Source organism: Chrysemys picta, chromosome 4 (genome assembly GCF_011386835.1).
Source record: "Chrysemys picta bellii isolate R12L10 chromosome 4, ASM1138683v2, whole genome shotgun sequence".
NCBI lineage: Eukaryota > Metazoa > Chordata > Testudines > Emydidae > Chrysemys > Chrysemys picta.
Genome location: NC_088794.1, coordinates 84,207,577 through 84,224,327, shown reverse-complemented (window position 1 = coordinate 84,224,327; position 16,751 = coordinate 84,207,577). Strand labels below are relative to the sequence as shown.

At 39.8% G+C, this 16,751-nt stretch overlaps 1 protein-coding gene and 2 long non-coding RNA genes across 3 annotated transcripts in view; 1 reads left to right on the top strand and 2 right to left on the bottom strand.

Moving 5' to 3' along the window:
* The window catches only part of LOC122173621 (uncharacterized), a 133,463-nt gene that overhangs the window by 74,396 nt on the left and 42,316 nt on the right, over window positions 1-16,751 (bottom strand). The gene's annotated exons all lie outside the window — the stretch shown is intronic.
* MYBPC3 (myosin binding protein C3) overlaps window positions 1-16,751 on the top strand; it is a 122,016-nt gene that overhangs the window by 77,021 nt on the left and 28,244 nt on the right. The window contains exons 25-28 of the mRNA XM_008162799.4: window positions 5,966-6,154; window positions 8,706-8,840; window positions 12,278-12,445; window positions 15,385-15,473. Coding sequence (XP_008161021.2) covers window positions 5,966-6,154; window positions 8,706-8,840; window positions 12,278-12,445; window positions 15,385-15,473 — 581 coding nt within the window. The remainder of the gene's footprint in view (window positions 1-5,965; window positions 6,155-8,705; window positions 8,841-12,277; window positions 12,446-15,384; window positions 15,474-16,751) is intronic.
* LOC135983412 (uncharacterized) overlaps window positions 1-16,751 on the bottom strand; it is a 68,844-nt gene that overhangs the window by 25,148 nt on the left and 26,945 nt on the right. The window lies entirely within an intron of this gene.

The following is a 16,751-nucleotide window of genomic DNA, read 5'->3' as shown; positions in this document are numbered from 1 at the left end:
AGCTGGTCCAGCGATGCACCAAGGCCTCAAGGTGTTGTAGGGTAACCAGATGTCCCGATTTTATAAGGACAGTCCCAATTTTGGGTTTTTTCTTATATAGGCTCCTATTACCTCCCACCCCGTCCTGATTTTTCACATTTGCTGTCTGGTCACCCTAAGATGTTGTATGTGGCGAAGTACTGGTAAATGACAATATGTGGCCCTGCAAGCTATGCCAGCATCTCGTTAACAGGACAAAAAAAAAAGTTGTTGAATTCTACCGCACTGTTAATATGCATGCTACTGAGGCGTCTTACCATGTGGCTTTGTGCATTGCCTGAGCTGGTAAGCTGCACAACATAGGTGAGAAACTACTACTTCCAGCTGCAAAGGATATGTGTGGTGATGATGGAAGAGAAAGCAGCATCACAGCTAGACGTAATCCCACTTTCTAATGACACAGTTTCACACCATATTGCAGAGATGGCCACTGATATAAAAGAACAGCTCCTAAAAAGTGTTTGTCAGAGCCCATATTATTCAATTCAGATAGATGAGTCTACCGATATATCAAATGCTGCATAGCTACTCATGTATATTCGTTTTGCTACAGCAACAGAATTAAAAGAGGAATTTCTGTTTTGCCATCCACTTCCAACATGAGCAACTGGTGACGAGCTTTTTAAACTATTAAATAATTTTGTCCAAGACACAGGTCTTGATCGGGGACGTTGTTTTGGAATTTGCAGCGATGGAGCATTGTCTAGGACAGGATGGTATAGTGGACTTGTGACAAGGGTACAAGAAGTGTCCCCTACAGCAACCTGGAATCATTGTACGATCCACAGACAAGCACTGGCTTCTAAGAAGATGGCAGAGGAGCTCAGCAATGTTCTCTCAGTTGCAATAAAAATTATAAACTTTATAAAGTTGTGCCCGGTTAATTCAAGGGTTTTGCCATTTTATGCGAAGAGATGGGGGAAAACTTCACACAGTTGTTGTTACGTGCAGATGTTCATTGGCTGTCCAGGGGCAAGATGCTGACAAGACTATGTGAACTGCGTGAGGAAGTCCATATTTTTCTTGCTGATAATAATTCTCTGCTTGTACAGCATTTCAGTGACACTTGGATATCCTTGTTGTCATATCTAGCTGACATATTTGAGCGACTGAATTTACTGAATGTGTCACTTCAGGGACGAGATGCAAATGTTTTCATCATTAATGATCGAATAGCAGCATTCATTAACAAACGTGAACTGTGGCCTTCAAGTGTGCTGCAGGGATCTGTGTCCATCTTTTCAATACTGGAGGATGTTATGGAACAATGCAGTGATCTGTCAGTTTACAGTATTCAGGACGTAATTATTCAGCACTTAGGGAGTCTGCAGGAGCAGTTTTGTGAATACTTTCCTGAAGTGGGTAAAGACAAATGTAATCAATGGATCAGGAACCCATTCAGCTTTAAGCCGAACCCCACAGAAGAAGAGGAAAGCCTTATTAAGCCTGTCAAGCTCCAAGGAACTGCAGCACAATTTTTCACAAATGCCAGTTGCAGACTTTTGGTTATTGGTGGTTATCTGAGTTTCATGAATTAATATACTGGGTACCTAAAGCCCTTATTCCTTTTTTATCCACATACCTATGCCAGTCAGGCTTCTCAGTATTAACTGCAATCAAAACAAAGTATGGCTCCCGGCTTTCTGTTGAAGATGACTTACGGTATGTGTCGCGGAGTATTGGGGGACTCAGGGCCCTGCACCCCCGGCCTCCTGCGATTCACCATGACTCTCAGCCAGCCAGTAAAGCAGAAGGTTTATTTGGATGACAGGAATACAGTCCAAGACAGGTCTTGCAGGCACAGACAACAGGGACCCCCTCAGTTAGGTCCATCATGGGGTCCCAGGGCGTCCCAGCCCACCCCCCTTTGGGGGGTCAGAGCCATCTCTGTCTCCCAGCCATCTCTCCAGCCCGCTTCCAGCACACTGCCTTCAGCGACCCCTCCCACAGCCTTTGTTCAGTTTCCCGGGCCAAGGTATCACCTGGCCTTCAACCCCTTCCTGGGTTCTCATGTTACACACTCAGGTATGCGCCCTCGGGCAGACTCCCATTCTGCAATGCAGACTATCCCAGCCACACTCCCCTGTCAGCATTCACAGACCACAGTAAGACAGTCCCAGTTCGTCACAGTATGTCTCTTCCTTTCTACACTGCAACCCTGAATTCCACTACTTTGTACAGCAAGGAAACAAACACACCCCTCCCACTGATAAGATAGGACTGATTTGATATTATACTGAATTAATATATCATTGTTTGGTGTCATGTTTCTAAAATGTTTGCAAAGTTTTATTTTAGCTGCTTCCATTTGTACTGTTTTTGAACTTAAAATTAATACTTCTGAAACTCATACTGATCTAATTGATCAAATCTTTACTTTTTTATTAATTTTTTGCAACATATAGGATTTTTATTCCCTTCCCCCATAGTTCAAACTGATGGGATAAGTGTTTGCACCTATCTCCTCTTCATGGGGGGGTGTGGGACAATCAACAAAATCTTTGTACTTTGATGTTTTACAATGGCTCATTTGGTTTCAATAGGCCTTCTTGTGTGCGGGACCAGCATGTTACATTAATTAAAGCTTCTTTCCTGTTTGGTGAGTTACACAATTACTGAGCTTTACAATGCAAACACTCCATATAACTGTATACCATGGGATACAGATGTTATAAGTAAGATCAATGCATGCAGCATCCTACCAGCATTTCATCAAGTCTAAACATTAAACACATTCTTATAAACTTAACATCTATTGTAACAATGCTAATACACAGGTGAGCCAGACTGGTTTCCAGCTACGCATCTGTCATTGTTCCATGAGGCCTAGGGGCCTTGGCATAAGCTGGCACCTGGTCTCCCAGCATCAGAAGTGAAAAATGTCAGGGGAAATCATAATAATAGGATCTCACTCAAACCAAACTAGAACGGTAATACTTGTTCTTTTAAATTATCTACCATGCAAGGATCACAATGCATTTCATACACAAATTATGTGGGAAGATTCATACAGTTTAAGGCCAGAAGGGACCATTAGTCAGAGGTCATTAATTTTCACCCTGTTACCACTACATTGAGACCAGTAACATGCATTTAATAAAGCATAACGTGTTTGGTGAAAGCACATCTTCCAGAAAGTTATCCAGTCTTAATTTGAACACAACAGGAGATGGAGACTACCATTTACCTTGGTAATTTATTCCAATAGATAATTACTCTCACTGTTAAAAATTTTTTGTCTAACTTCTAATTTGAATTTCTCTGGCTTCAACTTTTAGCCACTGGTTCTTGTTATGCCTTTCTCCACTACATTAAATAACGCTTTAGTGCTGGATATTTTGTCACTATGAAAGTACTTACACGCAGTAATCATGTCACCTCTCAATCTTCTTTTTGATAAGCTAAACATATTGAGCTCCTTAAGTCTCTCACTGTAAACCATTTTCTTCAGCCGTTGAATAATTTTTGTGGCTCTTTTCTTCACTTTTTCCAGTTTCTAATCATCCTTTTTAAAATGTGAACACCAGAACTGTACACAGTACGCAAATAACAGTTTCACCAATACCATATACAGAGGTAAAATCACCTCTCTGCTCATACTCCCTACTCCCATGTTTACGTAACCAAGGATCACATTAGCCCTTTTTGCCACAGAATTCACTTGGACTCCCAAATTCTTTTCAGAGTCACTATTTTCCAGGATACAGTCCCCCATTCTGCAAGAACGGCCTGCATTCTTTGTTCCTAGTTGTATAACTTTGCATTGGGTTGTATTAAAATGCATTTTCTTTGAGGCTTTGCTTAAGAAGCAATCCAGATCACACTGTATGACTGCCCGGTCCTCCTTATTTACCTCTCTGACAGCCAGTCTTCGTGTCATACACAAATTTTATCAGCTGTGATTTTATATTTACTTCCCGAACATTGATGAAAATGTTGAATAGTTTTGGGCCTCATACTGATCCCTGTAGACCCCCACCAGAAACACCCCTATTTAATGATGATTCCCCATTGATAACTACTTTTTGAGACCTGTCAGCTAGCCAGTTCTTAATCCATTTAACATGTGCTCTATTGATACTGCATAGTACTAATTTTTTAATCAGGCTGTAGTATGGTACTCAGCCAAACACCTTATAGCAGTCTAAATATATTAGATCTATGCAGTTACCTTTTTCAGCCAAACTTGTAATCTCATCAAAAAATTAAATCAGATTGTTTAACTAAACCTATTTTCCACAAAACCATTTTGACTGGCATTAATTATATTCCTATCCTTTAACTCTTTACCAATTGAATCCTATAATCAGCTTATCCAGTATTTTGCCCAGGACTGATTTCAGGCTAGCCTGCCCAGGTCATCCCGCTTGCCCTTTTGAATAGTGGAATAATATTAACACGCTTCCATTCTTCTAGAATTTCCCTAGTGTTCCAAGATTTATTAAAATTAACACCACCAGGCCACAGATCTCCTCAGCCAACTCTTTTAGGACTCTTGGTGAAAGTTATCCAGGTCTGCTGAATTAAAAATGTTTATCCTTACTAGATGTTGTCTAACATCCTACTCTGTACTAATGAACTGGAAAGTACTTCATCATTCTCCTATGATATGAGTACATCATCCCGCTGCTTTCCAAATATAGAAAATAAATGTTTACTAAACACTTCTGTCTTTCCGGTATCGTTATTAACAAATTTACCATCTCTATCTAGTAATGGGCCTACGCTATTCCAAATCTTTATCTTCACATGAGGCGCTCATACCTTAATTCAGGGGTCAGCAATCTTTCAGAAGTGGTGTGCCGAGTCTTCATTTATTCACTCTAATTTAAGGTTTCGCATGCCAGTAATACATTTTAATGTTTTTAGAAGGTCTCTTTCTATAAGTCTATAATATATAACTAAACTATTGTTGTATGTAAAGTAAATAAGGTTATTAAAATGTTTAAGAAGCTTCATGTAAAATTAATTTAAAATGCAGAGCCCCCTGGACTGGTGGTCAAGACCCAGACAGTATGAGTGCCACTGAAAATCAGCTTGTGTGCCGCCTTCGGCATGCGTGCCATAGGTTGCCTATCCCTGCCTTAACTGGTTCAGTGATTAATGAAGAATACTTGTTCCCAAGCAATGCAATAGGTCTAGAGAGGGCAGATGGGAACTCTACTCTTTCTCAACTTTGTTATTTTTACATACTATACATAATAGAATACTATTATTGTATAGCATCAAGAGTGTGCTAAGTGCTTAACAACAGACATAGAAAGGCATCCGCAGCCCCAGAAGAGCTACACTCTAAATTTCCAATATGATCAAACAAATGAGGATGTCAAATAGTAGAGAGGGAACAGAGCATGGAAGGTGGAGAGCAACAGCAATTTAGTTATATGCACATCCTGGCAATTCATTTACAATTATATTTTTCTTTTTTTTTTTCCTCTCTCTCTCTCTCTCTCTCTCTCTGTTTTAAAGGGGTTTCTTATTGCCTTTTATTTGCTTACTTGCCACTCTCTCTGGCTTAGGACAATTTGACTGAAAAGGGAAATATAGTAAAAGAAATAATCAATTCCAGCAATGTGGGTTTCCTTCCTTCCACTGTTGTTTTTGTTGAGGAGGATGGTGTCATCATATTCCTTCTCAAAAGCTCAGGCAAATTTCAGGTCTTGGAAATCAAATCTGATGACAAGAACTAATGACAGTGTAGAGTAGCTACTACTGGGCCCAGCAAGACTCTGGAGCACAGGAGGTAGATAGTACTGGACCCCCAGAGACGAGGCTCTGAAGTGCAAACTCAGCAGTGTTGGGCCTGGATTGGGCCCCTCCATACAGTTAGAACAAGGGTAGTTTTCCATTTTCTTTTGCTTCAGAAAATTATGCTGTCTCAGCCCTTCTTATTCTTGTACATCACAGACATTTTTTTCATTCATAGGCTATATCTTAGAGAGGAAAAAGAAGAAGAGCTACCGGTGGATGCGGCTGAACTTTGACCTTTTGAAGGAGCTGTCATATGAAGCCAAGCGAATGATTGAAGGTGTTGTTTATGAGATGCGGCTTTATGCTGTGAATTCCATTGGCATGTCCCGGCCTAGCCCTGCCTCACAGCCCTTCATGCCAATTGGTGAGTTTCATCAAAATGGTACATTATCTCTATGACTTCAAAGAAACAGATAAATGAACTTTCACCTTCTCATTCCACCTCTCTAAAAAGAAAAAACGATTACTTTTTTGAGACAGCTAACTAGTCATTTGATATTTTCTCTCCATTCCATACTTCTCACCCTTTTTTCTTTATAGAGACAATGTGGGTGAGGTAATATCTTTTATTGGGCCAACTTCTATTGGTGAGAGAGAGACAAGTTTTCAAGCTTACACAGAGCTCTTCTTCAGGTCAAACCTTTTTTCTTTGTAATTTTTCTCTTCTCTTTCTCCCATTTCCCTTCCCTGGGAAGCACAGAGGTTCTAGTTTCGTGAAATTGCTGATGAATTTCTAGCTGTTATAATTAGAAGTGTGAGAGCCAAGGCCAGGTCTGGAGAGGAGAGGGAACTAATTAATAGCATTTTCCCAGCCCCTCTCAGCTTCCCTTATGGGTGCAAATATCATAGTATCCCACCTCCTTTAATCCTAGCCCCCTCCAGAGCTACAAGGCTAGTTGATTAAGAAAATATCCAAGGAATTATTTTCTATAAATAATTCCTCTCAACCCAGCAATACAGTGTCTACAGCAGTCCCTGAGCTGGGAGCAAACTGTGAGAGTCTCCAGGAAGCCAGCCATCTGAGGGCTTTAGAAACAGCAGTAACAAAAATACCAATAGCTGGAGTCTGAAATGACTAAAGTAGCCCAATCTGCAGACAGTAGCCAGGGGGAACAGTCTTCTGAAGGAGACAGTGTGAAAGCAAAAGACCATTGCAAGGGGCCAGGAGGGAAGGATGAACTGCAAGAGGGGTCTGTTAAATCTGGACTTCAATCACCCAACAGTTGGGCTACGGAGACAGAAGGGAAGCAACAAGAACCATCAAGAGGAGCTACTGAACAAAAAGGTCCAAATTTTTCATGGAACAGGCAGAGATTTACTAGATTAGGGATAAAGCCTGAGCCCAGTGCTTCAGAGAATAGTATTTGGGTTTGCAGTATGTATTGTATGGTCATATGTGCTGCTAATTACCTTTTCCTCCTGTGTATGCTGCCCAATCTTTATCTCATTTTGAAAATGAAGGCTGTTGATGTAATGCAAAAACAGCAAGGAACTGGTTAAAATCTGATTTTTTTAATAGCACCATGAGCCACAATGCTAATAATATAATCTACATTTATTAAACAACGTATTAAACTGTACTGATCTTACAGTATAATTGAAATATTTAAAACAATATTTAAAATGTTCAAAATATTCCAGAGCTGTTCAGTTTATGATACATACTTGGTTTGGGAAAAATAATTTATTTAAAATATGTTCTGCCATACCATATTACTTAAGTGGTATGAGAATGAGCCACTGTATTAATACTTTGGTACACAGTTTACATCCTCTCACATGTATTAGGTTCTCTGCAGTCCTTTTATGAAATGTGTCCCAAATAGAGTATCTTTTTCACTAGGGATATAAAATGCTAGAAATACACAATTCTGCAATTCCAACCTTCAAGTAACTCCTCAGAGCATGTGCCCTGGGGATATCCTACTTAAATATCTATCTGGATGAAGCAGGGGTCGGATAACAACAGCTGGAAAAATTCTCAATACAGTATTTTGGTCATGCAATATGTGACTTTAAGCAAGTTCACTTTCAGCTCATATTTTTGAACTATGGGTTTGGTACTGGTACCCAAATCTAAGTTTTGTTTTCCTGAGGCCTATTCATGTCTCAGAACTCTTTAGCAAGACTTTTCTTTGTTTTTTTTCAAACTAGTAGAAAAGAAGTACACCCAAAGATAAGATGAGATGCTAGGACTGTATTTAACTGCTGTTCTTGCTGAGCTATGAAGTGCAGAAGATTCACAAGGCAAGAAGCCCCTGTTCTGAGGGGGAATGCTGATAAATGTAGCAGAAGTGAAACCACTTGACACCAAAATGTTTTTTCCTCATGTTTCTGTTTCTATTGCACAGACCAGATCTAGTTGCACTTGTAAATAAATATGGATACTATAGGCCATTTTCACCACTGGGGTAAGCCAACAAACCACCACTGAAGTAAAATGTGTTACACCAATTTATGCCATTGATGAATTTGGCCCTGTCTATGTGAATTTTGCCTGGTAATAGTCAAGTCATAAGTGCAGTATACAAATTGTACAGATATTGTTTTTTCCCGTTCCCCTGCTCTCCTCAGCTGAAAAGCTGATTCATTTCTCCAGAGCTCTAGTCTCTTCATCAGCTTTTATCTATAAAGGAACTTATGCACAGCAACTGCTATCTATCTAGACTTCCTATGTTTCTGTACAAGTATCTTGTATTCCTCCCAGTCCTGGTTTTAGTCACTGATTCTTCCATCAAGTGGAATGATAGAGGTTAAATTTTAGAGCTAGATTTTGATATGAGTCTATATCATTTTCCCCGCCCCCCCCCCTCAGTAAGATAATTCATACACTGATCACTCCCTGTACATCTACCATGTTCTCTCACTTATACTCCTATATTTCAGGATTTTATTTTCTACTTATTTTCTTTTAGCTCCCCCAAGTGAACCAACCCACTTGACAGTGGAAGACATCTCTGACAGCACTGTTACCCTGAAGTGGAGACCCCCTGAGCGGATTGGAGCAGGGGGACTAGATGGCTACAATGTGGAGTACTGCAAAGAAGGATGTGAGTAAGCCCTAGAACACCTCTACCCCAACATAACACGGTAAAGCAGTGCTCCGGGGGGGCGGGGCTGGGCTGCAGACTCTGGCGGATCAAAGCAAGTTTGATATAACGCGGTTTCACCTATAACGTGGTAAGATTTTTTGGCTCCCGAGGACAGCGTTATATCAAAGTAGAGGTGTACCACAGTATCGATTGAGCGTTCTCAGTCAGAACAGAATAACGAAAATATCACCATAACTACTACAGCTTCACAACAGCAGCACTACAAATAAGTACATCCAGCATCATTACATTAAAGCTTACCACTAACAATGGTGGACGTGATCCTAATATAATTATCAAGCATTGCCACATTTACTTCAGCATTCTCATAGTACCATGATATAATCATATCAAGCATAACATTGTTGTCACACCATCATCTTCACAATAATCATCACAAACGGTACTTGCAGTTAACCACAGTATTGCAAAAAGACTCAGTGCATCACTGCAATCACCATCTTAGCATTTCTGCAGCATCCAATGCAAGTCAAACAACCCATATCATCTCTACAGACAACACATTAGCAATGTCTTTTTGTTCTATGTATGTACAACAACCAGCACAATGGGGTCCTGGTCCTTGACTATGGCTCCTATGTGCTACAGAAATACTAATAAAATAAATACCATATCACCACGAGGCCTGGTCTACACTAAAACTTAGGCTGACCTAGCTCCATTGCTCAGGACTGTAAAAAATGTTGCACCCGCAGCACCATAGTTAGGTCAACCTGCCCCCCCACCCTCCCCATGTAGATATGCCTAGGCCAAAAGAAGGATTCTTCCATCGACCTAGCTACTGCTTCTTGGAGAGGTGGATTATCTTCTTCCACAGAAAAACTGTTTCTGTCAATGTAGGAAGTATTTGCACTAGGGCTGTCAATTAATCGCAGTTAACTCACACGATTAACTCAAAAAAATAATCACAATTAAAAAAATTAATCATAATTAATCGCAGTTTTAATCGCATTGTTAAACAATAGAACACTGATTGAAATGTATTAAGTATTTTTGAATGTTTTTCTATATTTTCAAATATATTGATTTCAATTACAACACAGAATACAAAGTGTATAGTGCTCACTTTATATTATTTTTTATTACAAATATTGGCCCTGTAAACATGATAAACAAAGGAAATAGTATTTTTCAATTCGTCATACAAGTACTGTAGTGCAATCTCTTTATCGTAAAAGTGAAACGTACAAATGTAGGGGTTTTTTGTTACATGACTGCACTCAAAAAAAAAAAAAAAACAGTGTAAAACTTTAGAGCCGACAAGTCCACTCAGTCCTACTTCTTGTTCAGCCAATCACTAAGACAAACAAGTTTGTTTACATTTATGGGAGATAATGCTGCCCGCTTCTTGTTTACAATGTAACCTAAAAGTGAGAACAGGTGTTTGTATGGCACTTTTGTAGCTGGCATTGCAAGGTATTTATGCGCCAGATATGCTAAATATTTGTATGCCCCTTCATGCTTCCATGCCGATGACATACGTTAAAAAAATAATGCGTCAATTAAATTTGTGATTGAACTCCTTGGGGGAGAACTGTATGTCCCCTGCTCTATTTAACTCACATTCTGCCATATATTTCATGTTATAGCAGTCTCGGATGATGACCCTGCACACATTGTTCGTTTTAAGAACACTTTCACTGCAGCTTTGACAAAACACAAAGAAAGTACCAATGTGAGATTTCTAAAGATAGCTACAGCACTCGACTCAAGGTTTAAGAATCTGAAGTGCCGTCCAAAATTTGAGAGGGACAAGGTGTAGAGCATGCTTTCAGAAGTCTTAAAAGAGCAACATTCCGATGTGGAAACTGCAGAACCCGAACCACCAAAAAGAAAAATCAACCTTCTGCTAGTGGTATCTGACTCGGATAATGAAAATGAACATGCTATGAATGGTCCGCACTGCTTTGGGTAGTTATAGAGCAGAACCTGTCATCAGCATGGACGCATGTCCTCTGGAATGCTGACAGAAACATGAAAGAGACATAGGACATCTGGCACGTAAATATCTGCAAGTTGGTGACAACAGTGCCATGCAAACACCTGTTCTCACTTTCAGGTGACATTGTAAAACAAGAAGGGGCAGCATTATCTCTTGCAAATGTAAACAAACTTGTTTGTCTGAGTGATTGGTTGAACAAGAAGTAGGACTGAGTGGACTGGTAGGCTCTAAAGTTTTACAATGTTTTATTTTTGAATGCAGTTTTTTGGGTACATAATTCTACGTGTGTATGTTCAGCTTTCATGGTAAAGAGACTGCACTACAGTATTTGTGTTAGGTGAATTGAAAAATACGATTTCTTTTGTTTTTTATAGTGCAAATATTTGTAATAAAAACAAATATAAAGTGAGCACTGTACACTTTGTATTCTGTGTTGTAATTGAAATCAATATATTTGAAAATGTAGAAACCATCAAAAATATTTAAATAAATGATATTCTATTATGTAACTGCATGATTAATTGCAATTTTTTTGGCAATTGCAATTTTCTTGACAGCCCTAATTTACATTACAGCACTACAATGGTGTAACTGCAGCGCCACAGCTATGCCACTGTAGTGTTTCTAGAATAGACATACCCTTAATCAAATACCACAGTTACCCTAATCTTACTTGATACCACATGTCTATGGTTATCAAAGTATTACTGCAGCAAGTCTAGAATCCTCATGTTCGTGGTATCTTCACAACATCACCATTATCATGTCATCAAATCAACTACTGCAGCAGCATCATAATCATAATCACCACAATCATTATAGCATCAACATGGAATAATGGAATATAGAATCTTCTCTGTTACCAGTCACCATTGACAAAGCAGCTGTATCTCCTAGGGTCACTGCAGTACCGCGTTACTATGGTGATGCCATGTAATCTGTATTAGGTTTTTCTAAAGTGTCTTATCGCCCTAGTATCTATCACTAATGATAATCCCTGCAGAGTTACCAGAATCACTGTTACATCATCACAGCCTGACAACAGTGCTCTTAGCATCATGACTTCTATGCTGTTAGTATTACTGAAGAAGAACTAGAAATTCTGTCCTACTGCCAACAACTTGTAAAAATGCAGAAAAAAATGGTGATAAATTCCATTATTTGCACTATTGTTGTTAGAAGCATGTTTCTGTCACCATAGTATCTGAGTACCATATACATAGTTAAGGGACATATCAATTTCAGGAAAGAATTAACTTAACTCACTGCCTCCCTGTTAGAGCCACTCCCTTCCACTTTTATGAAATCAGTTGCAAAGAAAGCCCTCAACAGTCATCACTAAACTTCCTGAAGACACAGTCCTAAAAAAACTAGAGGGGACTTTAATTTAGAAAGTTTGTATTATTTTAAAACAGAAACCCTTTACTTGCAGCTACGGAGTGGGTTCCAGCTCTTCAGGGTCTAACTGAGAGAACATCTGCACTCATTAAAGATCTGGTCACTGGGGACAAACTCTACTTCCGTGTCAGGGCTATAAACCTGGCTGGTGAGAGCGAACCAGCACTAACCAAAGAGCCTGTTACCATCCAAGAGATCCTGCGTGAGTATCTGGAGTGAACAAGTATCATTTATCTATTTCCTTTAGGACAATTCTAATAATGTCCTTTAATGGAAATTATGCAGTGTTGTTGTAGCCATGTCGGTCCCAGGATGCTAGAGAGACAAGGTGGGTGAGGTAATATATTTTATTGGACCAATTTCTGTTGGTGAGAGAGACAAGCTTTCCAGCTACACAGAGCTCTTCCTTAGGTCTGGGAAAGGTACTTAGAGCGTCACAGCTAAATACAAGGTTGAAGAGATAGAATGTGTGCTAACTACTCATGCTAAACTAAGGGACCCTCAGGGTGAAATGGCCCATTAACATCCCGGTAGTAATAGGACAAAAAGGGGGGTTAGTGGGTTAACAGATTGTTGTAATAAACCATAAATCCAGTGTCTTTATTAAGACCATGATTTTTTAGTGTTTAGCAAAGTTAGGAATTTAAGCTCCTAGGTTTGTCTTTTGAAAGCATGCATGTTTTCTTTGAGGATGGGGACTGATAGGTCAGATAGAGAGTGATCACTTTGTGGATAGTGTTCACCCACAGTTAATACAGTGTTTTTGTCTTTTATACTTTTCCTGTGTGACTTCATTCGAGAACATAGTGATTGTCTGGTTTCAACCACATAGTTGTTATTGGGACATTTAGTGCACTGGATGAGGTAAACCACATGTTGTGGTAGGCATTTATACGACCAGTGGATCTTAAAAGGTGCGTTGTGAGGGGTGTTGATCATTGTAGCAGTGGAGCTAAGTCCACAGGTTTTGCTTTTGTTGTTCTGGCAGGATCTGGTGCTACTTTGAGTTTGTCCTGGTCTATGGGGAGCCTGGTTCTGATGACGAGCCTGGTCTTCAAACAACCCTCCAACCTCTCTGGGTGAAATGAGACAATCACTATGCTCTCAAATGAACTTACAGAGGAAGAAGATAGAAGACAAAAACACCATGTCACTGTGGGTGAACACTTTTCACAAAGTGATCACTCTACATCTGACCTATTACTCCCATCCTCAAAGGAAACCTGCACAACACTTTCAAAAGATGAGCCTGGGAGCTTAAATTCCTAACGTTGCTAGACACTATGGCCAGGTCTATGCTACACACTTACTTCAATATAACTATGTCATTCAGCAGTGTGAAAAATCCACACTCCTAAGCAATGTAATTATACCAACCTTAACCCCCAATGCAGACAGTCCTATGACCGCAGGAGAGCTTTTCCCACCGACATAGCTACCATCTCTCGTGGAGGTGGAGTTATTAAGCAAAGAGGAGAGCTCTCTCCCATCAGCTTAGAGCATCGTCACCAAACAGTGCAGCCACACCAATGCAAGTTTGTAGTGTAGACCTTCCCTAAAAATCATGGTCTTAATCAAGACACTGAATATATGGTTTATTACAACAATCTATAATCCACTAAACCTCTTTTTTGTCCTATGATACAGAGGTGTTAATAGGCTACTTCACCTTGAAAGGTCTCTTAGTTTAGCATAACTAGTTAGCACATATTCTATCTGTTGGCCTTGTATTTAGCTGTGACACTCTGAGTACTTTCCCCAGACCTGAGGAAGAGCTCTGTGTAGTTTGAAAGCTTGTCTCTCTTAAGGGAGAGGAAATTCTGGGATTGGTAGGGTAAACACTTTCTTTAGAGTGAGGACAGAGCGCAGGCATTCTCTCGCTTGAGTATAACTCTGCCTATATTCTAATACTAGACTGTTCTCTCAAGTTGGTTCTGAACTATTAATTTGTTGATTCTGGAAACGTACAAGAGAGGTAACAGGATCTGGACCATAGTCAGTATATTTTTATTCATATTTCAGTTTTTAAAATGTTTACATTCTGCGTCCTGAAATGGTTGTCGCAAAGTCTGACTAAGGGGCGCTTTATTTATTTAATTATTTATTTATAAGAGTATTCTGGAAATAGATTGGTATGTTAATGCCAAACATTCACACTCCTGCAAACTGAGGCCAAGGACTCTCTGGATAAAAGCTGTTATCTGCACTTGCATGTCCTACTTCGTTAGTTACCATCCTATCCACCACTCAATAGCAATAGGTTCTAATTCATTTGACTGCAGTCCAAACGATATTAAGAGCTGTTAACTGAAGATTCCTCACTCTTAACTCACACAAGATGCCTACCAGAGTCCCACTAACAATAAAATGACCTAGTGTAATGAACTAGAATTACAAAGCATCCAAAAACCAGACAGATATGAGAACAAGTACTCCAAATCCAGGCTTACAAATTCATTCTATAGATAACTGATATGGATGAGGGAAGGAGAAAAGGTAAGACAGAGTCCGCAAGAAAAGCTTAAATGAGCCCGGATTTGAAAAGACAGAATACACTTTGCAATAAGATTCCCACTTGTAAAGGAAAAGTAAGATGCCACAGATTACTCCCTTGATGCTGAGTACTGAAGTGCCACTCCTTCCACCGCTGGTCACAGAGGTGGTGTTGAGCGAATCCACAACAGCGATGCAAACCCAGTGACTGATATAGTGTTGGGTGGAGGATTGGAGGATCTGTGCAGCAGCAGTTTCCCAGTCCCTCAGCCAAGCCTGCCCATGCCCTGCCCCCTTGTTGCTATGTAGATGAGTACCCAGTGGAGCTGAGCGCCACAAAGAGGTGCATATACTATACAGAAATCTCCAGAATCTTCCTTCGTGCAGTGGAACTGCAGTAGTCCTGCTAGCAATTGATCCCGCGGAACTGCAGAAACAAGGGCAAGAGTTGCTGTTACAGATGACTATGTATAGGAAATTATCAATTTCCCCAATAGTATAAGTAGCCTTCACTCTGATTTTCTCATGCTCACAAGCACTTTGTATTGATTCCCAGTGTTAGGTATAAATTCTGTCTCCTTTGGTGTTTTTCCTTCATTTTCCTAACATTTCAAATAAAGACAGATGTCATATTTTGGTTATCGACAGAACGTCCCAAATTCTGGCTGCCACGCTATCTACGGCAGACTCTGGTGAAGAAAGTAGGAGAGACAATCAATATTGTGATTCCCTTCCAGGTATGTGATTGATTCAGTTTTGACGCGGTTCTCTTTAGTTGCTTATCTAACAGATTATTTTTTCCTTACCCAAGCTCCCCTGCTGGCTGGCCACGGATTCCTAAAATGATGGGCTCATGTGACCTTTAACCTAGAATCAAATGTGACAGTAGTCTTATATGGTTGGATAGTTTACAGTAAATAAAGCTGAGATATGCAGCAAGTTAGGCCAGTCCTCACACTAGGTCAAATTCAGTTTGTTCACCCAACAGTTCTGAAGAAACTCAAATGTGAAATTGCAGAACTACTAACTGTAGTCTGTAACCTATCATTTAAATCAGCTTCTGTACCATATGACTGGATGATAGTTAATGTGACGCCAATTTTTAAAAAGGACTCCAGAGGTGACCCCAACAATTACAGGCCTGTAAGCCTGACTTCAGTACCGGGCAAACTGGTTGAAACTATAATAAAGAACAATATTGTTAGACATATAGATTAACATAATTTGTTGAAGAAGAGTCAACATGGTTCTAGTAAAGGGAAATCATGCCTCACCAATTGACTAGAATTCTTTGAGGGGGTCAACAAGCATGTGGAACAAGGGGATCCAGTGGATATAGTGTACTTAGATTTTCAGAAAGCCTTTGACAAGGTCCCTCACCAAAGCCCCTTATGCAAAGTAAGCTGCCACGGGATAAGAGGGAAGGTGCTCTCATGGATTGGTAAATGGTTGTTTCCTATCTTTTAAAGGGTAGGTATAAATGGTCAGTTTTCAGAGTGGAGAGAAGTAAATAATGGTGTTCCCCAGGGGTCTGTTCTGGGACCAGTCTTATTCAACATATTCATAAGTGATCTGGAAACAGGGGTAAACAGTGAGGTGGCAAAATTTGCAGATGATACAAACTTACTAAAGATAGTTAAGACCCAGGCAGACTGTGAAGAGCTACAAAAGGATCTCTCAAAACTGGGTGATTAGGCAACAAAATGGCAGATGAAATTTAATGCTGATAAATGCAAAGTAATGCACATTGGAACGCATAATCCCAACTATACATATAAAATGATGGGATCTAAATTAGCTGTTACCACTCAAGAAAGAGATCTTGGAGTCATTGTGGATAGTTCTCTGAAAACATCCACTCAATGTGCAGCGGCAGTCAAAAAAGCAAACAGAATGCTGGGAATAATTAAGAAAGGGATAGCTAATAGGACACATTACCTCTGTATAAATACATGGTATGCCCACATCTTGAATACTGTGTGCAGATGTGGTCGCCCCATCTCAAAAAAAGATAT